Source organism: Paramisgurnus dabryanus, chromosome 9 (assembly GCF_030506205.2).
Source record: "Paramisgurnus dabryanus chromosome 9, PD_genome_1.1, whole genome shotgun sequence".
In the NCBI taxonomy this organism is placed as follows: domain Eukaryota; kingdom Metazoa; phylum Chordata; class Actinopteri; order Cypriniformes; family Cobitidae; genus Paramisgurnus; species Paramisgurnus dabryanus.
In genome coordinates, this window is record NC_133345.1 from 13,193,094 (window position 1) to 13,218,770 (window position 25,677).

At 43.1% G+C, this 25,677-nt stretch overlaps 1 protein-coding gene across 1 annotated transcript in view; it reads right to left on the reverse strand.

Annotated features, from left to right (window-relative positions):
• The window catches only part of reln (reelin), a 379,183-nt gene that overhangs the window by 105,127 nt on the left and 248,379 nt on the right, over positions 1–25,677 (reverse strand). The window contains exons 32-33 of the mRNA XM_065275748.2: positions 23,720–23,878; positions 23,392–23,586 (exon numbers count right to left, since the gene is read on the reverse strand). Coding sequence (XP_065131820.1) covers positions 23,392–23,586; positions 23,720–23,878 — 354 coding nt within the window. The remainder of the gene's footprint in view (positions 1–23,391; positions 23,587–23,719; positions 23,879–25,677) is intronic.

Consider the following 25,677-nt stretch of genomic DNA (forward strand, 5'->3'; position numbering starts at 1 on the left):
TGGTCCTGTCAGCCCAGTATGTCTTTTATGTGTTTCATGTGACAGGGTCATGGCAGCCCTCACTGTTGTCTTGTTTTGTGTGGAGAGTCACGTGATGTGTGTTATGTGTAGCATGTGCTCTCCTGTCTGTAGTCTTAACCTTACCCTCCTGTTTCCTTGTGAAGTCTTGATTAGTTTATTCCCTTCACCTGTTTGTTATCATTCCCTTGTTTAGTTCTTCCCTATTTAATGCCATTCTGTCTGCTGTCTTGTGCTGGATCATTGTTTGTCATGTGTGACACCGTCAGGAGTCCTTGGCTGAATCCCAAACCGCCTACTTCCATACTATATAGTACTTAAAGTAGCGCTTTTTACATACTATATAGTATGGAAGTAGGCAGTTTGGGATTCAGCCCTTGTCTTGTTTTTGCACCGTCTTTTATTTAATTCTTGTCTTGTTTACCCCCTCGAGGGAGTTTTTGTTATATAATAAAAGTCTTTTTGGTTGAGAGCTGTCTGCACTTGGGTTCTGTCTTCCCCATCCCTGACAGTATGAGTTAAAGTAGAAGTAAAAAAGTAAAAAAATCAGAGCTGAAAAGTAGTGAATAACATTTACTTACGTTACTGTAATTGAGTAGGTTTTTGCACTTCTACTTTAAGCAGTTTTTAAAATCGGTAATTTTACTTTTACGTAAATAAGTTTTGTTTAAATTAATATACTTCAATACATTTTAAATCATATACATTACTAAGTAAAAAATATATAATAATAAGGCAAGATACAGTAATAAAAGCGCGCAATGTAAACTGATTGATTGATCATAAACTTACAAACCATGGAGATGGACGAGACAGCCAGCTGATGCAGACCATCAATTCAATTCTTATGAAAGAAATCCCTGGCCATATTTAACCAACATCTTTGCATCTTAAAAAACTTGACATCAAACCTGTGCAAACACGTACAGGTAATCTTAAAGGCAGGGTATCTAATTTGATCCAGAAACATTTTTAGATATACTGGTTAAAAGTCTCCTCACATCCTGATAGCAATTACCATGTTAAGTTGTTTAAATGTATTTTTATAAAAATATGCCATCTGTGAAAGTCGTAGGACCAAAAAATTTCCAACAAATCATTGAACTCAGACCGAACACAATAATTGGACGCATGCAATTTTTGCCCCTAATCTGTAAATTTCTTTTGCATATGCCACTGCGCAACCTGTTCACACAGACACCATACGTCATCAGCGCTTTCATGTGCGCTCACCTTCCATCTTTAAACAGAGAGAGAATGGCAAACTTTCCTGCTGAATTGACAACCTGCACAGGAGCCACAAAAACAAATGACATTTTTTGAAACGACAAAAACAACAACGACTGGACCAGCAAAGAGCAAAAACCCAAATTAACTTCGGTAACTTTACTGCTGTACCACAATATGCAAACAACTGCGGGAGGCAAAGGGTTTGAAAGGATTGTTGCAATGTTTATATGTAGGTATGCGACATGATTGTATTTTGATTGAGATATTCTACTTTGATGAAACATTGTGTTGCTTATGAAGTTTGGGTTCCTTTACAAATTAACAACACAATATGCTACTAGGGATGGGCGGTATGGCCTAAAACCATTATGGCCCAGGTAATTTCAATCCATTGCGGGCTCTTCCTCTTATAAGGAGTACCTTTTGAAAATGACTGTTGGATTGAGGTTTGGATCAGTTCTTGTTTTTTCTGTCCTGCATTTTGTGTACTGGATCTTGCGGTTGGCTGCATTGCCTGGCAATGCTGGTATTCAACTACATGTTTAGTTTTGAGGTGGTAGAATAGATTTGTCGTGTTACCTCTCTTAGCTGGAACTTTTGCCCACACACTTTGTCCAGACTTTTGTGTGGTGATCTACTTTTAAAATGATAAAGCCGACAAGATCTACCTGCTAAAAAACACCGTTAATTTTTTTGATAACACTTTAAATGCTTGTAGGACTATACTGTCACAGTTAATCCATGTCATGTCTTGTCTCTGTTCCGATTGTTATCACCTGGACATTCATTGATTAATTACCTGCCTCATCACACCTGTTTGTAATTTAGTCTGTGTGTATATATACCTCTGTCTTCTGTTTGCTCACTGCTGTGTCATTGTCATTACTACCCTGTCTGTTCCCTGTGTTGGATGTTCCTGGTTTCCTGTGTTATCCCTCGTGTTTATTATTAAATGTTATTTATTTTGGAACCTTGCGTTTGCGTCCTGTCTCTCCTTCCGTGTCGTGACAGAATGATCCGGCCAAACTGGACGCAGCAGGTTCACGGAGGGCGGCTCCTCCAGGAGTTTCGTCGAGGGGGAGTAGTGACATCGGGGTTCATTTCCCATCAGCCCCGATGTCTCTTGGGGACCACCGTGAGCGATCGCTCGCTCCTGCGGGCCTGCGGGAGGAGGATCGGCCCAGGCGGTCCCCCAACAGTTGAGTCGTCGTCGACGGTCCCTCGGAGGACCACCATCCTGCTCGCAGGGGGATCCGGAACGGACCACGCCCGATCATTTCCCCAGGGTGGCTACCGAGGGTCTCAGTTTCCGCGAGGGGATGGGAGATGATTTCCGGGGGCATCTGATCGTCGACGATTCCCAGGAGGGGGGTAATTCGTCTGCCTCGGTTCTCGGAGCGATCGCTCCGGTTCTCCTGGCGCAGTCCGGCCAACCGTCCTGTTGGTCTCATCCCGGCGGCTGCCGGCTTCGCCAGGGTCCCCAAGCCCTCCACCCCTCCCTTGGACTCTCGCTACCAGACTTTGTTTTTGTTGTGTTTTATGTGAGTGTCTGGTAGCCACTCATAGAGGGGAGGGTAATGTCACGGTTAATCCGTGTCATGTCTTGTCTCTGTTCCGATTGTTATCACCTGGACATTCATTGATTAATTACCTGCCTCATCACACCTGTTTGTCATTTAGTCTGTGTGTATATATACCTCTGTCTTCTGTTTGCTCACTGCTGTGTCATTGTCATTACTACCCTGTCTGTTCCCTGTGTTGGATGTTCCTGGTTTCCTGTGTTATCCCTCGTGTTTATTATTAAATGTTATTACAGTGCATTGAAAATGCGCTGTACTGTTCTTACTGGGCTTTTTATTATTATTATTAGTGGTGCTTGCATTTATGCAAAGCATCACTATTATTATTGCTCAAAGATATTATTAGTGGTGCTTGCATTTATGCAAGGCATCACTATTACTATTGCTCATACTTATTATTAGTGGTGCTTGCATTTATGCAAAGCATCACTATTACTATCTTGCATACTTATTATTATTATTATTATTATTCTTCTTTTTCTGGACACTTTTTCGGCGCGTAACTCGTCCCGCACGCTTTGTCGTAGACCCATAAATTAGGGCTCAAATCGACCGGCTTATTGAGGAGAGGTGTGCTATGACTTTTATAAGCGATCGGGTGCAGGATTTCCGAAAGGGGGGCGAAAAACCACCCAAAAAATCCCATTGACTTAACATTGCGCCCAACTTTGACGAGTCATAGCTCCGCTCGAGGATTTTGTAGAAACATGTGGGTTACAACATTTGAAGAGGGTGGTAGGCTCTGTAAGAACATGGATCACAATGGGGTGTAAGTTGTACCCCTGGGGTGTAAGAGGTGCCCAAAAGTGCCCCAATGAAAAGTCAATGGGGCAAAATCCCATAGACTTACCATTGCAAAAATTTTGACGGGTCATAGGTCCGAGCCAGGATTTCATAGAAACATGTGGGTTACTAAATTTACAGAGGGTGCTAGACTCTGTCAGGACGTCCCCCACAATGGGGTGTAAGGTTACCATAGCAACCATTTTGGGCACCCTAGCAACCTATACCATAGACTGCCATTATAAAATGCCCGGATGGATATCTTTGCACCACAGTGTCATAGAGACATGGGGGTGGGCTCATTTTACTCAGGCATCCAATCAGTCTCTCAGGATCCTTACAGACTTACTAAGCCACGCCCCTAGCAACCACTTTTGAGCACCCTAGCAACATAAAATACAAACAGTTATATCTCGGCATCAGAACATCGTAGAGACACGGGGGTTGGACCGTTTTACTTGTGACTAGGGGTGTAACAATTGGGCACATCATTGGCCACTCCCAAGCCACGCCCCTAGCAACCAAATTTGAGCACCCTAGCAACCGAATAAACAAAGCCTTATATCTCCGCATCAGAACATCGTAGAGACACGGGGTTTGGACCGTTTTACTTGTGACTCGGAGTGTAATCACTGGGCACATCATTGGCCACTCCCAAGCCACGCCCCTAGCAACCAAATACAGTACCCTAGCAACAGAGTAAACAAAGCCTTATATCTCCGCATCAGAACATCGTAGAGACACGGGGGTTGGACCGTTTTACTTGTGACTCGGAGTGTAATCACTGGGCACATAATTGGCCACTCCCAAGCCACGCCCCTAGCAACCAAATACAGTACCCTAGCAACAGAGTAAACAAAGCCTTATATCTCCGCATCAGAACATCGTAGAGACACGGGGGTTGGACCGTTTTACTTGTGACTCGGAGCGTAATCACTGGGCACATCATTGGCCACTCCCAAGCCACGCCCCTAGCAACCAAATACAGTACCCTAGCAACAGAGTAAACAAAGCCTTATATCTCCGCATCAGAACATCGTAGAGACACGGGGGTTGGACCGTTTGACTCATGACTCGGAGGGTAATCACTAGTGGATGCAATTTTTTTCCCTAGCAACCAAATACAGTACCCTAGCAACAGAGTAAACAAAGCCTTATATCTCCGCATCAGAACATCGTAGAGACACGGGGGTTGGACCATTTGACTCGTGACTCGGAGGGTAATCACTAGTGGATGCCATTTTTTTCCCTAGCAACCAAATACAGTACCCTAGCAACCGAATAAACAAAGCCTAATATCTCCACATCAGAACATCGTAGAGACATGGGGGTTGGACCGTTTTACTCGTGACTCGAAGGGTAATCACTAGTTAATGCCAAGAGGTGTTAAGCCACGCCCCTAGCAACCAAATATGAACACCCTAGCAACGGAATAAACAAAGCCTTATATCTTCGCATCAGAACATCGTAGAGACAAGGGGGTTGGACCGTTTTACTCGTGACTCAGAGGGTAATCATTAGTGGATGCCAAGAGGTATTAAGCCACGCCCCTAGCAACCAAATATGAGTACCCTAGCAACCGAATAAACAAAGCCTAATATCTCCACATCAGAACATCGTAGAGACACGGGGGTTGGACCGTTTGACTCGTGACTCGGAGTGTAATCACTAGTGGATGCCAATTTTTTCCCTAGCAACCAAATACAGTACCCTAGCAACAGAGTAAACAAAGCCTTATATCTCTGCATCAGAACATCGTAGAGACACAGGGGTTGGAACGTTTTACTTTTGGCTTGGAGTATAATCATAAATTGTCCCCCGAAATTTGCCACGGCAAGCACCACTCACATTTTCTTCAGGAAATGTACCTATCTAGTTATTATTATTATTATTATATCTTATTATTCTTATGTCTGCACACTTTTTCGGCGCGTAACTTGTCCCACACGGTTTGTCGTAGACCCATAAATTAGGGCTCAAATCGACCGGCTTATTGAGGAGAGGTGTGCTATGACTTTTATAAGCGATCGGGTGCAGGATTTCCGAAAGGGGGGCGAAAAACCACCCAAAAAATCCCATTGACTTAACATTGCGCCCAACTTTGACGAGTCATAGCTCCGCTCGAGGATTTTGTAGAAACATGTGGGTTACAACATTTGAAGAGGGTGGTAGGCTCTGTAAGAACATGGATCACAATGGGGTGTAAGTTGTACCCCTGGGGTGTAAGAGGTGCCCAAAAGTGCCCCAATGAAAAGTCTATGGGGCAAAATCCCATAGACTTAACATTGCAAAAACTTTGACGGGTCATAGGTACGAGCGAGGATTTCATAGAAACATGTGGGTTACTAAATTTGAAGAGGGTGCTAGACTCTGTCAGGACGTCCCCCACAATGGGGTGTAAGGTTACCATAGCAACCATTTTGGGCACCCTAGCAACCTATACCATAGACTGCCATTATAAAATGCCCGGATGGATATCTTTGCACCACAGTGTCATAGAGACATGGGGGTGGGCTCATTTTACTCAGGCATCCAATCAGTCTCTCAGGATCCTTACAGACTTACTAAGCCACGCCCCTAGCAACCACTTTTGAGCACCCTAGCAACATAAAATACAAACAGTTATATCTCGGCATCAGAACATCGCAGAGACACGGGGGTTGGACCGTTTTACTTGTGACTAGGGGTGTAACAATTGGGCACATCATTGGCCACTCCCAAGCCACGCCCCTAGCAACCAAATTTGAGCACCCTAGCAACCGAATAAACAAAGCCTTATATCTCCGCATCAGAACATCGTAGAGACACGGGGTTTGGACCGTTTTACTTGTGACTCGGAGTTTAATCACTGGGCACATCATTGGCCACTCCCAAGCCACGCCCCTAGCAACCAAATACAGTACCCTAGCAACAGAGTAAACAAAGCCTTATATCTCCGCATCAGAACATCGTAGAGACACGGGGGTTGGACCGTTTTACTTGTGACTCGGAGTGTAATCACTGGGCACATAATTGGCCACTCCCAAGCCACGCCCCTAGCAACCAAATACAGTACCCTAGCAACAGAGTAAACAAAGCCTTATATCTCCGCATCAGAACATCGTAGAGACACGGGGGTTGGACCGTTTTACTTGTGACTCCGAGTGTAATCACTGGGCACATCATTGGCCACTCCCAAGCCACGCCCCTAGCAACCAAATACAGTACCCTAGCAACAGAGTAAACAAAGCCTTATATCTCCGCATCAGAACATCGTAGAGACATGGGGTTTGGACCGTTTGACTCATGACTCGGAGGGTAATCACTAGTGGATGCCATTTTTTTCCCTAGCAACCAAATACAGTACCCTAGCAACAGAGTAAACAAAGCCTTATATCTCTGCATCAGAACATCGTAGAGACACAGGGGTTGGACCGTTTGACTCATGACTCGGAGGGTAATCACTAGTGGATGCCATTTTTTTCCCTAGCAACCAAATACAGTACCCTAGCAACAGAGTAAACAAAGCCTTATATCTCCGCATCAGAACATCGTAGAGACACGGGGGTTGGACCGTTTGACTCGTAACTCGGAGGGTAATCACTAGTGGATGCCATTTTTTTCCCTAGCAACCAAATACAGTACCCTAGCAACAGAGTAAACAAAGCCTTTTATCTCCACATCAGAACATCGCAGAGACACGGGGGTTGGACCGTTTGACTCGTATCTTGGAGTGTAATCACTAGTGGATGCCATTTTTTTCCCTAGCAACCAAATACAGTACCCTAGCAACAGAGTAAACAAAGCCTTATATCTCCGCATCAGAACATCGTAGAGACACGGGGGTTTGACCGTTTGACTCGTGACTCGGAGTGTAATCACTAGTAGATGCCAATTTTCTCCCTAGCAACCAAATACAGTACCCTAGCAACCGAATAAACAAAGCCTTATATCTTCGCATCAGAATATCGTAGAGACATGTGGGTTGAATTGCTTTACTTTTGGCTTGGAGTATAATCATGAATTGTCCCCGAAACTTGCCACGGCAAGCACCACTCACATTTTCTTCAGGAAATGTACCTATCTAGTTATTATTCTTCTTTTTCTGGACACTTTTTCGGCGCGTAACTCGTCCCGCACGCTTTGTCGTAGACCCATAAATTAGGGCTCAAATCGACCGGATTATAGAGGAGAGGTGTGCTATGACTTTTATAAGCGATCGGGTGCATGATTTCCGAAAGGGGCGCGAAAAACCTCCCGAAAACGTCCCATTGACTTTACATTGCGCCCAACTTTGACGAGTCATAGCTCCGCTCGAGGATTTTGTAGAAAAATGTGGGTTACAACATTTGAAGAGGGTGGTAGGCTCTGTAAGAACATGGATCACAATGGGGTGTAAGTTGTACCCCTGGGGTGTAAGAGGTGCCCAAAAGTGCCCCAATGAAAAGTCAATGGGGCAAAATCCCATAGACTTACCATTGCAAAAATTTTGACGGGTCATAGGTCCGAGCCAGGATTTCATAGAAACATGTGGGTTACTAAATTTGAAGAGGGTGCTAGACTCTGTCAGGACGTCCCCCACAATGGGGTGTAAGGTTACCATAGCAACCATTTTGGGCACCCTAGCAACCTATACCATAGACTGCCATTATAAAATGCCCGGATGGATATCTTTGCACCACAGTGTCATAGAGACATGGGGGTGGGCTCATTTTACTCAGGCATCCAATCAGTCTCTCAGGATCCTTACAGACTTACTAAGCCACGCCCCTAGCAACCAAATTTGAGCACCCTAGCAACCGAATAAACAAAGCCTTATATCTCCGCATCAGAACATCGTAGAGACACGGGGTTTGGACCGTTTTACTTGTGACTCGGAGTGTAATCACTGGGCACATCATTGGCCACTCCCAAGCCACGCCCCTAGCAACCAAATACAGTACCCTAGCAACAGAGTAAACAAAGCCTTATATCTCCGCATCAGAACATCGTAGAGACACGGGGGTTGGACCGTTTTACTTGTGACTCGGAGTGTAATCACTGGGCACATAATTGGCCACTCCCAAGCAACGCCCCTAGCAACCAAATACAGTACCCCTAGCAACAGAGTAAACAAAGCCTTATATCTCCGCATCAGAACATCGTAAAGACACGGGGGTTGGACCATTTTACTTGTGACTCGGAGTGTAATCACTGGGCACATCATTAGCCACTCCCAAGCCACGCCCCTAGCAACCAAATACAGTACCCTAGCAACAGAGTAAACAAAGCCTTATATCTCCACATCAGAACATCGTAGAGACATGGGGGTTGGACCGTTTGACTCATGACTCGGAGGGTAATCACTAGTGGATGCCATTTTTTTCCCTAGCAACCAAATACAGTACCCTAGCAACAGAGTAAACAAAGCCTTATATCTCCGCATCAGAACATCGTAGAGACATGGGGTTTGGACCGTTTGACTCGTGACTCGGAGGGTAATCACTAGTGGATGCCATTTTTTTCCCTAGCAACCAAATACAGTACCCTAGCAACAGAGTAAACAAAGCCTTATATCTCCGCATCAGAACATCGTAGAGACACGGGGGTTGGACCGTTTGAATCATGACTCGGAGGGTAATCACTAGTGGATGCAATTTTTTTCCCTAGCAACCAAATACAGTACCCTAGCAACAGAGTAAACAAAGCCTTATATCTCCGCATCAGAACATCGTAGAGACATGTGGGTTGAATTGTTTTACTTTTGGCTTGGAGTATAATCATATATTGTCCCCCGAAATTTGCCACGGCAAGCACCACTTCACATTTTCTTCAGGAAATGTACCTATCTAGTTTATAATTATTATTCTTCTTTTTCTGGACACTTTTTCGGCGCGTAACTCGTCCCGCACGGTTTAACGTAGTCCCACGAAAGAGGGCTCAAATCGACCGGATTATTGAGGAGAGGTGTGCTATGACTTTTATAAGGGATCGGGTGCAGGAATTCTGAAAGGGGGGCAAAAAACCACCCGAAAAATCCCATTGACTTAACATTGAGCCCAACTTTGACAGGTCATAGCTCCGCTAGAGGATTTTATAGAAACATGTGGGTTACAACATTTGAAGAGGGTGGTAGGCTCTGTAAGAACATGGATCACAATGGGGTGTAAGTTGTACCCCTGGGGTGTAAGAGGCACCCAAAAATTCCCATTGACTTATAATGGGGCAGGAAACATGCCCATATAAGGGAATAAAACAGTTCCAGATGGGATATCTTTGCTTTACAGTGTCATAGAGATAAGTGGGTGGGCTCATTTCACTCGGGCATCCAATCAGTCTCTCAGAATCATCCCAGAGCTATTAAGCCACGCCCCTAGCAACAATTTTGGGCACCCTAGCAACATCTCCCATAGACTGCCATTATAAAATGCCCAGATGGATATCTTTGCATCACACTGTCACAGAGACATGGGGGTGGGCTCATTTTACTCAGGCACCCAATCAGTCTCTCAGGATCCTTACATAGGTATTAAGCCACGCCCCTAGCAACCACTTTTGAGCACCCTAGCAACTTAAAATTCAAACAGTTATATCTCGGCATCAGAACATCGTAGAGACACGGGGGTTGGACCGTTTGACTCGTGACTCAGAGTGTAATCATTATGGGATGCCAATTTTTTCCCTAGCAACCAAATACAGTACCCTAGCAACAGAGTAAACAAAGCCTTATATCTCCGCATCAGAACATCGTAGAGACACGGGGGTTGGACCGTTTGACTCGTGACTCAGAGTGTAATCATTATGGGATGCCAATTGTTGCCCTAGCAACCAAATACAGTACCCTAGCAACAGAGTAAAAAAAAAGCCTTATATCTCCGCATCAGAACATCGTAGAGACACGGGGGTTGGACCGTTTGACTCGTGACTCAGAGTGTAATCATTATGGGATGCCAATTTTTTCCCTAGCAACCAAATACAGTACCCTAGCAACAGAGTAAACAAAGCCTTATATCTCCGCATCTGAACATCGTAGAGACACGGGGGTTGGACCGTTTGACTCGTGACTCGGAGTGTAATCATTATGGGGTGCCAATTTTTTCCCTAGCAACCAAATACAGTACCCTAGCAACAGAGTAAACAAAGCTTTATATCTCCGCATCAGAACATCGTAGAGACACGGGGGTTGGACCATTTGACTCGTGACTCGGAGTGTAATCATTATGGGATGCCAATTTTTTCCCTAGCAACCAAATACAGTACCCTAGCAACAGAGTAAACAAAGCCTTATACCTCCGCATCAAAACATCGTAGAGACACGGGGGTTGGACCGTTTGACTCGTGACTCGGAGTGTAATCATTATGGGATGCCAGTTTTTTCCCTAGCAACCAAATACAGTACCCTAGCAACAGAGTAAACAAAGCCTTATATCTCCGCATCAGAACATCGTAGAGACACGGGGGTTGGACCGTTTGACTCGTGACTCGGAGTGTAATCATTATGGGATGCCAATTTTTTCCCTAGCAACCAAATACAGTACCCTAGCAACAGAGTAAACAAAACCTAATATCTCCGCATCAGAACATCGTAGAGACACGGGGGTTGGACCGTTTGACTCGTGACTCAGAGTGTAATCATTATGGGATGGCATTTTTTTCCCTAGCAACCAAATACAGTACCCTAGCAACAGTGTAAACAAAGCCTTATACCTTCGCATCAGAACATCGTAGAGACATGGGGGTTGGACCGTTTGACTCGTGACTCGGAGTGTAATCATTATGGGATGCCAATTTTTTCCCTAGCAACCAAATACAGTACCCTAGCAACAGAGTAAACAAAGCCTTATATCTCCGCATCAGAACATCGTAGAGACACGGGGTTGGATCGTTTGACTTGTGACTCAGAGTGTAATCACTACGGGATGCCAATTTCCCCCCTAGCAACCAAATACAGTACCCTAGCAACAGTGTAAACAAAGCCTTACATCTCCGCAGCAGAACATCGTAGAGACACGGGAGTTGGATTGTTTTACTTTTGGCTTGGAGTATAATCATATACGTTCCCCAGAATTTTGCCACGGCAAGCACCACTCACATTTTCTTCAGGAAATGTACCTATCTAGTTATTATTCTTCTTTTTCTGGACACTTTTTCGGCACGTAACTCGTCCCGCACGCTTTGTCGTAGACCCATAAATTAGGGCTCAAATCGACCGGCTTATTGAGGAGAGGTGTGCTATGACTTTTATAAGCGATCGGGTGCAGGATTTCCGAAAGGGGGGCGAAAAACCACCCAAAAAATCCCATTGACTTAACATTGCGCCCAACTTTGACGAGTCATAGCTCCGCTCGAGGATTTTGTAGAAACATGTGGGTTACAACATTTGAAGAGGGTGGTAGGCTCTGTAAGAACATGGATTACAATGGGGTGTAAGTTGTACCCCTGGGGTGTAAGAGGTGCCCAAAAGTGCCCCAATGAAAAGTCAATGGGGCAAAATCCCATAGACTTACATTGCAAAAATTTTGACGGGTCATAGGTCCGAGCCAGGATTTCATAGAAACATGTGGGTTACTAAATTTGAAGAGGGTGCTAGACTCTGTCAGGACGTCCCCCACAATGGGGTGTAAGGTTACCATAGCAACCATTTTGGGCACCCTAGCAACCTATACCATAGACTGCCATTATAAAATGCCCGGATGGATATCTTTGCACCACAGTGTCATAGAGACATGGGGGTGGGCTCATTTTACTCAGGCATCCAATCAGTCTCTCAGGATCCTTACAGACTTACTAAGCCACGCCCCTAGCAACCACTTTTGAGCACCCTAGCAACATAAAATACAAACAGTTATATCTCGGCATCAGAACATCGTAGAGACACGGGGGTTGGACCGTTTTACTTGTGACTAGGGGTGTAACAATTGGGCACATCATTGGCCACTCCCAAGCCACGCCCCTAGCAACCAAATTTGAGCACCCTAGCAACCGAATAAACAAAGCCTTATATCTCCGCATCAGAACATCGTAGAGACACGGGGTTTGGACCGTTTTACTTGTGACTCGGAGTGTAATCACTGGGCACATAATTGGCCACTCCCAAGCCACGCCCCTAGCAACCAAATACAGTACCCTAGCAACAGAGTAAACAAAGCCTTATATCTCCGCATCAGAACATCGTAGAGACACGGGGGTTGGACCGTTTTACTTGTGACTCGGAGTGTAATCACTGGGCACATCATTGGCCACTCCCAAGCCACGCCCCTAGCAACCAAATACAGTACCTTAGCAACAGAGTAAACAAAGCCTTATATCTCCACATCAGAACATCGTAGAGACACGGGGGTTGGACCGTTTGACTCATGACTCGGAGGGTAATCACTAGTGGATGCAATTTTTTTCCCTAGCAACCAAATACAGTACCCTAGCAACAGAGTAAACAAAGCCTTATATCTCCGCATCAGAACATCGTAGAGACACGGGGGTTGGACCGTTTGACTCGTGACTCGGAGGGTAATCACTAGTGGATGCCATTTTTTTCCCTAGCAACCAAATACAGTACCCTAGCAACAGAGTAAACAAAGCCTTATATCTCCGCATCAGAACATCGTAGAGACACGGGGTTTGGACCGTTTGACTCGTGACTCGGAGGGTAATCACTAGTGGATGCCATTTTTTTCCCTAGCAACCAAATACAGTACCCTAGCAACAGAGTAAACAAAGCCTTATATCTCCGCATCAGAACATCGTAGAGACACGGGGTTTGGACCGTTTGACTCGTGACTCGGAGGGTAATCACTAGTGGATGCCATTGTTTCCCCTAGCAACCAAATACAGTACCCTAGCAACAGAGTAAACAAAGCCTTATATCTCCGCATCAGAACATCGTAGAGACACGGGGTTTGGACCGTTTGACTCGTGACTCAAAGGGTAATCACTAGTGGATGCCATTTTTTTCCCTAGCAACCAAATACAGTACCCTAGCAACAGAGTAAACAAAGCCTTATATCTCTGCATCAGAACATCGTAGAGACATGGGGGTTGGACCGTTTGACTCGTGACTGGAAGTGTAATCACTAGTGGATGCCAATTTTTTCCCTAGCAACCATATACAGTACCCTAGCAACAGAGTAAACAAAGCCTTATATCTCCGCATCAGAACATCGTAGAGACACGGGGGTTGGATCGTTTGACTTTTGGCTTGGAGTATAATCATAAATTGTCCCTTGAAACATGCCACGGCAAGCACCACTCACATTTTCTTCAGGAAATGTACCTATCTAGTTATTATTATTATTATTCTTCTTTTTCTGGACACTTTTTCGGCGCGTAACTCGTCCCGCACGCTTTGTTGTAGACCCATAAATTAGGGCTCAAATCGACCGGCTTATTGAGGAGAGGTGTGCTATGACTTTTATAAGCGATCGGGTGCAGGATTTCCGAAAGGGGGGCGAAAAACCACCCAAAAAATCCCATTGACTTAACATTGCGCCCAACTTTGACGAGTCATAGCTCCGCTCGAGGATTTTGTAGAAACATGTGGGTTACAACATTTGAAGAGGGTGGTAGGCTCTGTAAGAACATGGATCACAATGGGGTGTAAGTTGTACCCCTGGGGTGTAAGAGGTGCCCAAAAGTGCCCCAATGAAAAGTCAATGGGGCAAAATCCCATAGACTTACCATTGCAAAAATTTTGACGGGTCATAGGTCCGAGCCAGGATTTCATAGAAACATGTGGGTTACTAAATTTGAAGAGGGTGCTAGACTCTGTCAGGACGTCCCCCACAATGGGGTGTAAGGTTACCATAGCAACCATTTTGGGCACCCTAGCAACCTATACCATAGACTGCCATTATAAAATGCCCGGATGGATATCTTTGCACCACAGTGTCATAGAGACATGGGGGTGGGCTCATTTTACTCAGGCATCCAATCAGTCTCTCAGGATCCTTACAGACTTACTAAGCCACGCCCCTAGCAACCACTTTTGAGCACCCTAGCAACATAAAATACAAACAGTTATATCTCGGCATCAGAACATCGTAGAGACACGGGGGTTGGACCGTTTTACTTGTGACTAGGGGTGTAATCACTGGGCACATCATTGGCCACTCCCAAGCCACGCCCCTAGCAACCAAATACAGTACCCTAGCAACAGAGTAAACAAAGCCTTATATCTCCGCATCAGAACATCGTAGAGACACGGGGTTTGGACCTTTTTACTTGTGACTCGGAGTGTAATCACTGGGCACATAATTGGCCACTCCCAAGCCACGCCCCTAGCAACCAAATACAGTACCCTAGCAACAGAGTAAACAAAGCCTTATATCTCCGCATCAGAACATCGTAGAGACACGGGGGTTGGACCGTTTAACTTGTGACTCGGAGTGTAATCACTGGGCACATCATTGGCCACTCCCAAGCCACGCCCCTAGCAACCAAATACAGTACCCTAGCAACAGAGTAAACAAAGCCTTATATCTCCGCATCAGAACATCGTAGAGACACGGGGGTTGGACCGTTTTACTTGTGACTCGGAGTGTAATCACTGGGCACATCATTGGCCACTCCCAAGCCACGCCCCTAGCAACCAAATACAGTACCCTAGCAACAGAGTAAACAAAGCCTTATATCTCCACATCAGAACATCGTAGAGACACGGGGGTTGGACCGTTTGACTCATGACTCGGAGGGTAATCACTAGTGGATGCCATTTTTTTCCCTAGCAACCAAATACAGTACCCTAGCAACAGAGTAAACAAAGCCTTATATCTCCGCATCAGAACATCGTAGAGACATGGGGTTTGGACCGTTTGACTCGTGACTCGGAGGGTAATCACTAGTGGATGCCATTTTTTTCCCTAGCAACCAAATACAGTTCCCTAGCAACAGAGTAAACAAAGCCTTATATCTTCGCATCAGAACATCGTAGAGACACAGGGGTTGGATCGTTTGACTTTTGGCTTGGAGTATAATCATAAAGTGTCCCCCGAAACTTGCCACGGCAAGCACCACTCACATTTTCTTCAGGAAATGTACCTATCTAGTTATTATTATTATTCTTATGTCTGCACACTTTTTCGGCGCGTAACTCGTCCCGCACGGTTTGCCGTAGTCCCATGAAAGAGGGCTCAAATCGACCGGTTTTTTGAGGAGATGGTGGCTATGACTTTTATAAGCGGTCGGGTGCAGAATTTCCGAAAGGGGGGCAAAAAACCACCCGAAAAATCCCATTGACTTAACATTACGCCAAACTTTGACAAGTCATAGCTCCGCTCGAGGATTTTGTAGAAACATGTGGGTTACAACATTTGAAGAGGGTGGTAGACTCTGTAAGAACATACATCACAATGGGGTGTAAGTTGTACCCCTGGGGTGTAAGAGGTGCCCAAAAATGCCCAATGAAAAGTCAATGGGGGAAAATCCCATAGACTTAACATTGCAAAAACTTTGACGGGTCATAGGTCCGAGCCAGGATTTCATAGAAACATGTGGGTTACTGAATTTGAAGAGGGTGCTAGACTCTGTCAGGACGTCCCCCGCAATGGGGTTGTAATGTTACCCTAGCAACCATTTTGGGCACCCTAGCAACCTATCCCATAGACTGCAATTACAAAATGCCCAGAGGGATATCTTTGCACCACAGTGTCACAGAGACATGGGGGTGGGCTCATTTTACTCAGGCATCCAATCAGCCTCTCAGGACCCTTGCAGAGTTACTAAGCCACGCCCCTAGCAACCACTTTTGAGCACCCTAGCAACATAAAATTCAAACAGTTATATCTCTGCATCAGAACATCGTAGCGACACGGGGGTTAGACCGTTTTACTTGTGACTCGGAGTGTAATCACTTGCCACATCATTGGCCACTCCCAAGCCACGCCCCTAGCAACCAAATTTGAGCACCCTAGCAACGGAATAAACAAAGCCTTATATCTCTGCATCAGAACATCGTAGAGACACGGGGGTTGGACCGTTTTACTCAGGACTTGAAGGCTAATCACTAGTGAATGCCAAGAGGTGTTAAGCACCGCCCCTAGCAACCAAATTTGAACACCCTAGCAACGGAATAAACAAAGCCTTATATCTCTGCATCAGAACATCGTAGAGACACGGGGGTTGGACCGTTTTACTTGTGACTCGAAGGGTAATCACTGGGCACATCATTGGCCACTCCCAAGCCACGCCCCTAGCAACCAAATTTGAGCACCCTAGCAACCGAATAAACAAAGCCTTATATCTCCGCATCAGAACATCGTAGAGACACGGGGTTTGGACCGTTTTACTTGTGACTCGGAGTGTTATCACTGGGCACATCATTGGCCACTCCCAAGCCACGCCCCTAGCAACCAAATACAGTACCCTAGCAACAGAGTAAACAAAGCCTTATATCTCCGCATCAGAACATCGTAGAGACACGGGGGTTGGACCGTTTGACTCATGACTCGGAGGGTAATCACTAGTGGATGCCATTTTTTTCCCTAGCAACCAAATACATCACCCTAGCAACAGAGTAAACAAAGCCTTTTATCTCCACATCAGAACATCGCAGAGACACGGGGGTTGGACCGTTTGACTCGTATCTCGGAGTGTAATCACTAGTGGATGCCATTTTTTTCCCTAGCAACCAAATACAGTACCCTAGCAACAGAGTAAACAAAGCCTTATATCTCCGCATCAGAACATCGTAGAGACACGGGGGTTTGACCGTTTGACTCGTGACTCGGAGTGTAATCACTAGTAGATGCCAATTTTCTCCCTAGCAACCAAATACAGTACCCTAGCAACCGAATAAACAAAGCCTTATATCTTCGCATCAGAATATCGTAGAGACATGTGGGTTGAATTGCTTTACTTTTGGCTTGGAGTATAATCATAAATTGTCCCCGAAACTTGCCACGGCAAGCACCACTCACATTTTCTTCAGGAAATGTACCTATCTAGTTATTATTATTATTCTTCCAACCAAATTTCGGCAATTAATACGGCTCGAACCGCTTAACTTAGAAACTTCATTCAAACTCTCAAACGTGCGGACTATTCGGGAATAGTGGGCTATGACTTTTATAAGCGATCGGGGGTACGGTCTTCGCCCCAGGGGCGAAAAAGCAGCCGAAAAATCCCATTGACTTAACATGGAGACAAACTTTGACGAGTCGTAGCTCAGACCTAGAATTTCACAGAAACTTGTGACTTGCCACATTTGAAGAGGCTGGCAGGCTCTGTAAGAACATACCTCACAATGGGGTGTAAGTTGTACCCCTGGGGTGTAAGAGGCCCCCAAATTTCCCCATAGACTTATAATGGGGCAGGAATCATGCCCATATAAGGAAATAAAAACGTCCCAGATGGGATATCTTTGCAGCGCAGTGTCGTAGAGACATGGGGGTGGGCTCATTTTACTCAGGCATCCAATCAGTCCCTTAGGATCCTTATTGAGCTATCAAGCCACGCCCCTAGCAACCATTTTGGGCACCCTAGCAACATCTCCCATAGACTGCCATTATAAAATGCCCAGATGGATATCTTTGCAGCACAGTGTCACAGAGACATGGGGGTGGGCTCATTTTACTCAGGCATCCAATCAGTCTCTCACCATCCTTATTGAGGTATTAAGCCACGCCCCTAGCAACCAAATATGAGCAGCCTAGCAACATAATAAACAAAGCCTTATATCTCTGGATCCGGACATCATAGAGACATGGGGGTTGGGTCTTTGGGTCATATTAGCTTCATGCTTGCTTCATGCTAAGTCATGCTAGCTTCGTGCTAGTTTCATGCTAGCTTTATGCTAATTTTATAATAAATCTTGCTAACTTAATGTTAAATCATGCTAGCTTCATGCTAAATCTTGTTAGCTTCATGCTAAATCATGCTAGCTTCATGCTAGTCATGCTAGCATCATCTTAATCATGCTAGCATCATGCTAATAATGCTAGGATCATGCTAATTTCATGCTAAATTCATGCTAACTTCATGGTAATCATGCTAGCATCATGCTAGCTTCATGCAAATTATGCTAGCTTCATGCTAATCATACTAACATCATGTTAGCTTTATGCTAATCATGATAACATCGTGCTAGCTTCATGCTAATCATACTAACATCGTGTTAGCTTCATGCTAATCATGATAACATCGTGCTAGCTTCATGCTAATCATACTAGCATCGTGCTAGCTTCATGCTAATAATGCTAGCATCGTGCTAGCTTCATGCTAATCATGCTAACATCGTGCTAGCTTCATGCTAATCATGCCAACATCGTGCTAGCTTCATGCTAATCATGCTAGCATCGTGCTAGCTTCATGCTAATCATGCTAGCATCGTGCTAGCTTCATGCTAATCATGCTAGCATCGTGCTAGCTTCATGTTAATCATGCTAGCATCGTGCTAGCTTCATGCTAGTCATGCTAACATCGTGCTAGCTTCATGCTAGTCATGCTAGCATCATGCTAGCTTCATGCTAGTCATGCTAGCATCATGCTAGCTTCATGCTAATCATGCTAGCATCATGCTAGCTTCATGCTAGTCATGCTAGCTTCATGCTAGCTTCATGCTAATCATGCTAGCATCATGCTAACGTCATGCTAGCATCATGCTAGCATCATGCTAGCTTAATGCTAGTCATGCTAGCTTCGTGCTAGCTTCATGGTAATCATGCTAGCATCGTGTTATCTTCATGCTAATCATGCTAGCTTCGTGTTTATCATGATAACATTGTGCTAGCTTCATGTTAATCATGCTAGCATCGTGCTAGCTTCATGCTAATCATGCTAGCAACGTTCTAACTTCATGTTAATCATGCTAGCATCGTGCTAGCTTCATGCTAATCATGCTAGCATCCTGCTAGCTTCATGCTAATCATGCTAGCATCCTGCTAGCTTCATGCTAGCATCGTGCTAGCTTCATGCTAGCATCATGCTAATCATGCTAGCAGCATGATAATCATGTTAGCATCATGCTAGCTTCATGCTAATCATGCTAACATCATGCTAGCTTCATGCTAATCATGCTAGCATCATGCTAGCTTCATGCTAATCATGCTAACATCATGTTAGCTTCATGCTAATCATGCTAGCATCATGCTAGCTTCATGCTAATCATGCTATCATCATGCTAGCTTCATGCTAATCATGCTAGCTTTATGCTAGCTTCATGCTAATCATGCTAGCATCATGCTAGCTTCATGCTAGTCATGCTAGCTTCATGCTAGCTTCATGCTAATCATGCTAGCATCATGCTAACGTCATGCTGAATCATGCTAATCATGCTAGCATCATATTTCATCATGATAACTTTTTTAAATCATGCTAGCTTCACACTAAAACATGTCAACAGCCAGGTAAACTACTAGACTAAATTTCTTTTACATTTCTGGCAATCAACTTTTTGCATTTTCATGCACTGGTAATTCCTTGGGAATTGCATATCTAGTTTATTTTGGAACCTTGCGTTTGCGTTCTGTCTCTTCAACCCAGTCGTGACATATACTGCATATATCTCTACATTGAATTTAGGGCTGTCACCATTACTCTATTCTTTTTGAGGAGTTAAAAAAAAAATCCTGAGTACATGACATTTTTAAGTATTCCTTAAAATAGCGGAGATCCGGTTTAGTGAAACAAACTAGAAAATGACAACAGTATCAGAAGCATACAAATCAGCGCTACGCTGCCTCTCTCTCTCGTTTGCTCGCTCGCGTGCGCACACACACACACACACACCCCGTGTGCGTGGATAAGCTCCTGTGTGAAGGCAAGAATGCGCATCCTGGTAAATTTTGAAAGTTAGACGACTGAGCTGCAGTGGCCTGGCATAAGATTTATAAAAACACATTTGAGAAGAAATGCGCAGCAACTCAAAAAGACTTGTGTGTTTTAATAATAATTCAAAGTCCATAATGCCAATTTCGTGCATGAAGCAGCAGTTAACTTATGTGTGATCATGTGTGAAGGCATTGCCTTTGTGATTGACTTCGCGATCAACGTATTGGACACCCCTGCTCTACAGAGTATATTTTCCTGCGCTTGTTGGATGGCTAAAATCCAAACCAAGTCCAAATAATAGATGTTGCCCCGGTCTTTTTCACAAGCTCCTCTGTTTCGCTGATGCTTTCAGCCATGTTTATTCAAAATGACAAATGTGATTATGCGTTGCTGCCGGCGTAGCTTGTGGCTCTAAATTTCACGTGTAGATAGTGTCATCAACATGCATTACCACGATAGAATTTTAAAATTAAAATTTCTATCGTATGCCAATTTTGTATTGTTTATATTGCATATCGTTTATATTGCCCATCCCTATATGCTACTATGTCTATAGTACCAAAAATGTGCTTTAATTATTTCCGATTTAAAACAGTTGTTTAAATTTGTTATTTTGTTAAATTTTCGTTATTATTATGTTATTCACTTTGTACTGCAAAGTTTTTTCACTGGTGAATGAGACATGGGATATGGACCATAGATGTCTTGTTCATGTGTTTTGGAGGAGGCATGGCCTTGGATGGGGATTTGAATGAAGGGTGGGATCGTGATTTCAGTACTAGTAGGCTCAGATACCCTGCCTTTAATGATACTCAGGGGTCGTGCTGGCATGTCACAGCACCGGATATGGATGAGAGGTTGTGGTTTAAAAGTGCATTTTTTGTTTTTTCTTGTCAAAAATGACAATTGTTTCACTCGATAAGACCTTTTATTCCTCGTTTGAAATCATTTAGAGTCATCTGAAACTCTGATGAAACTGCAATTTAAAACTGCATTAAAACTGTTACGTGCTGGGGTCCACTAAAGTCAATTAAAATAAGAAAAATCCTGGAATGTTTCCCTCAAAAACATAATTTCTCAACATTTTGGATGACATGGTGGTGAGTAAATTATCTGGATTTTTTTTAAGAAAATTGACTACTCCTTTAAGTTTATGTATAGATTAGACTCTATGGGCTCTATCTTACACCCGGCGCAATGCAGCGCAATGCGCGACGCAAGTGTCTTTCGCTAGTTTCCACCCTAATTTTCACGTTTAGCGCCGCGTTGTTTAAATAGCAAATGCATTTGCGCCCCCTTTTGCGCCCATGGGCGTTCTGGTCTGAAAACGAGGTGTGTTCAGGCGCATTGTTGGCGCGTTGCTATTTTGGGGCAACTAATATAAACTACGCCATTGACCAACAAAAAACTGGTCTGAAGTCTAAAGTCAATGGCGCAATGTGTTTTATGTTATTTAAAGAGCGCATTAGTAAAATGCGCCTATACACGGGAGGACAACGCGGGTTTGCTTATCACAAGGTACATGAATGCGCAGCAGCACAAAAATGCTTTTAAATATGAAAGATTAAAGGATTGAATGTAAAAGATTATTATTGAGTCTCTTGGACATAAATGAGGACTAATTATGAAGGCGCAAAGAGCTGCTTCACCTGCAGCCTGGTAAGTAAATAAATGCTTTGCTTTGAACAAATGCGTCTGTTTTTAAATGTTTTTTTTATGCTACCTCACGGATTTATTGTATATGATTACTCTGTACCTGTGGATATGGTGAGATGAGAAACATTTTTAAGTAATGCTTAAAAAACTCTTTGCTAAAAAAAAAACCGCTGTCCAAAGTGCTGAAACGTGAGGAGAGCCGTTTGTAAATTCTTTATCTCCTGTTTGTTACAAATAAAGTATTTTTAGAGTACAAACCTTATCTTACATACTTGTAAATTATTTTTTGATGATATTGGATAGCCATACATTTAAAGCAATTACAAGCCTGCTTTTTACTTCCATGACTAAAAGAAAACGGGTTTTAAAGGTTTTAATAAAAAATAACAATTTCAATACAAGTGGAAAAACAACATAATTATTTAACATTAATCTTAAACTGGGGATCTTCTTCCTCCGCTTAGTTTTTCAGTTTACAAAGTCCGTCATCTAAATAGGGATTAGACATAGCGCCAGAGCAACTGGCTTTTAAAGGGGATTCGACCATGCGCTCGGCGCAAAAAACATTTTTCCCGTCGTTAAATTAGCAAAAGTGGATTCGGACACGCCCATTTAGACGTTGCGCTGTGCGCTTTAGACAATGTGCTTAGATCGTTAAAATAGGGCCCTATGATTCTAATCATTAGAGGCAGAAAGCAGTCTGTGCTTCTCTTAAAGTCTGTGTCACACAATCCAAGACAAATATAAAATAAATTCTGTAGCTTTAAAAAATTATAATTATATTTAATTCATACAATAGAGACAGCTTTATTATTCATTTGATTCGATTTCTGTACCTAATGCTAATTTTAGACCTATCGGAAAAAATTAACCGGTATTTATTTTAGTACTGTGACTTGACTTCACTTATCAGTACTCGACTTGACTTGCTTAGGGTGAACTCTTGACTTGACTTGCTTGATTTATCTCAACTGTGACTTAAGACTTGACACGAGACGTGATGGTTAAGACTTGTGACTTGCTTGGACTTGACCATGTGTGACTTGTCCCCATCCCTGATTCAAAGGATCTATATATGTGATAATATATGTATTTATATACATTTTAATATGAGTATTTCATATATGTTTTAAACCTATATATTCATATATCCAGAGGATCTATATATTTGATATTAATATATTGCATTTATATGTAGCATATATGCCAAGATCGGTTTTGATATAGGGACATATATGTCATATATTACATTTCCATATTTGGAAAGCATCACATTCTATTGTATTTAAACATATAATAACACCCACACTCGGAGCACAAGTCTAAATTAAGAGCGTACAGTATGCCAACAGAGAAGCAGAGACTTGAATGAATTAAAGCCTGGAAGAGTGGAGGTGCTACTTACTGTTCATAAGCTCAGAGTTGAACTTTAACACAGAGTCTCGACTCTGACAATCTGTTGTGATTTCCGCACCAACAACTCGATACCAGTTTTGTCTTAATGGAGACGTCCCATCAAATGTGTCAAGAAATCCATTTCTGGCACTGTCGTTCATTCCGATGAGAATACTATCCAGACCCCACTGGGCAGAGTGTTTACCTAAAAGAAAATGAGACATGAACAATACTTTTCTTGATGAACGCTATGTGGTCTGCATCTAAATATATGTATAGAAAGTCACAGTGTTATTCATTTAGACATTATAAATCTCCTCCTTTTGTAATGTCCTCACCCTGCTGTGGTTGCCACCAGCGAAACACGGTGTGTGGCATCTTTGCCGCAGGGGGCAGCTCGATGGTCACTACCTGAGGTTCCAGGAAAGACGCAAAATCCAGCTCTCGTAAGAGCTGCCACTGAACACCATTGTTTGTGGAAAACTGGACGATCACACCTTTCATAAACATAAAGCATACATAAAGGGGTTCACATTTCACAAATGTACAGTATATGATCAATTCTCAATCATGTAACAGCCTCCATGATAACACTTTATTTCGATAGTCCACTTTAGACATTTTACTAATTATACCAATCTTTAGAGTATTAGATTGACTGTCTGTTTAATATCTAGCAACACTTTATTGTGATGGTTCCCCAACAGATATTCTACTGATTAGAAGTATCCTTGCAGGTGCATGTCAACTTATTCCACTAACCCTTACCTCTTCTCTTCCCTACCCCTTACAGTCTACTAATAATCTGATGAAAGTTAGTAGACATATAGTTACAAATTAATGAGAGTTAGTTGACATGTATTTGCAAAGTTATTTATAGTCAGTAGAATGTCCTGGACTATCAAAAAAAGTGTAACTGGTAAATATAATCACAGTGATAATAGTTTCTTTTTGCACCACTCAAAGCGCTTTATATATAAAACCTCCTTCTCAATCTTAATCCGAAGGACAGTATTTTTTTGACAGTATAGTGTCCCTATCACCATACGGTGGTGTTAGGACTAGGGTTGGGGAATCGTTTCAAATTTAAACATTTTAAATAAATAATTTTCCCTCATAACGAAACACCTACCTAAATGATGGCGACCCAACAACAGAAACAGCCCTTTCACTATTCACCTTATTCCGCTACGCCCCTTTTCAAATCTTCACTCTTCCGCATTTTGTCAATCGACTTCCGCTGCTAATATGGCACAGTGCATCCGGTAGCTAGTTTGGTGGTTAGAAGATTGTTTGTAGTTCACTATAACTTTAGCGAAATGACAAATATCGCACCTGCTGTAAATGTTTTAAATCGGAGCACGGAGAAAACTTCATACGACACTCGGATAGTCTTATAATGTCCCATCAATCGTCTCGTGGTTACACGATATGAAGCAGCCGCGGCAAGTAACCTATTGGACATATTTAATTACCTCATCCTGTCAGAAGGAGCAGCATTGAAAATTATTAAAGTACTTATGCCTACCAATATTTACACAGTGATTTCGTCTTTTTTAAAGCAAATGTGCACCTTAGCCAGTCCAATAACTATTTCGTTTTTATGTGGTAATGTACCATGATAGAATTCATTTGCAAACTTGCCAACACTTATTCCTTCAAAGCAGGAGACTTAAATCCTTTTAAGTGGAATCTACAAAGCTCACATATGGTTTAAGAAATTCCTTACAGATAATATCTGATCACATAGTAAAGGTTTATATAACTGCATGACAGGCAACATCTGATCACATTGTAAAGATTTAATATAACTGCACAATATCTGATCACATTGTAAAGGTTTAATATAACTGCATGGCAGGTAATATCTGATCACATTTGTAAAGGTTTAATATAAATGCACAACAGATCACATTGTCAATGTTTAATATCACTGCAAGACATCTGATCACATATGAAGGATTAATGTAACTTTACAACAGGTAAAATCAGGTCACATTGTAAAGGTTTATAAAAATAACTATGGAATAAGAAACAACTAACTTTTCAGCAAGACCACCCTGCAATGAATTAAGACGCAGCTTTATCAGAGTCATCAGAGTCATCAGGAGCTGATCCCAAGTGTTTATCTGGAAGCTGTTGGTGTATTTACTGGTGATGTGCTTAGCGACTGTGTAATGGATGCAATATCAACCCTATGTAAAGCTGACAAAGATGGTTGTTTCTCAGCAGAGATATGTACATTTGTGCCAGCTCAACACATGAACCAGAAGCATTGAAGCAGTTTCTAGGACAG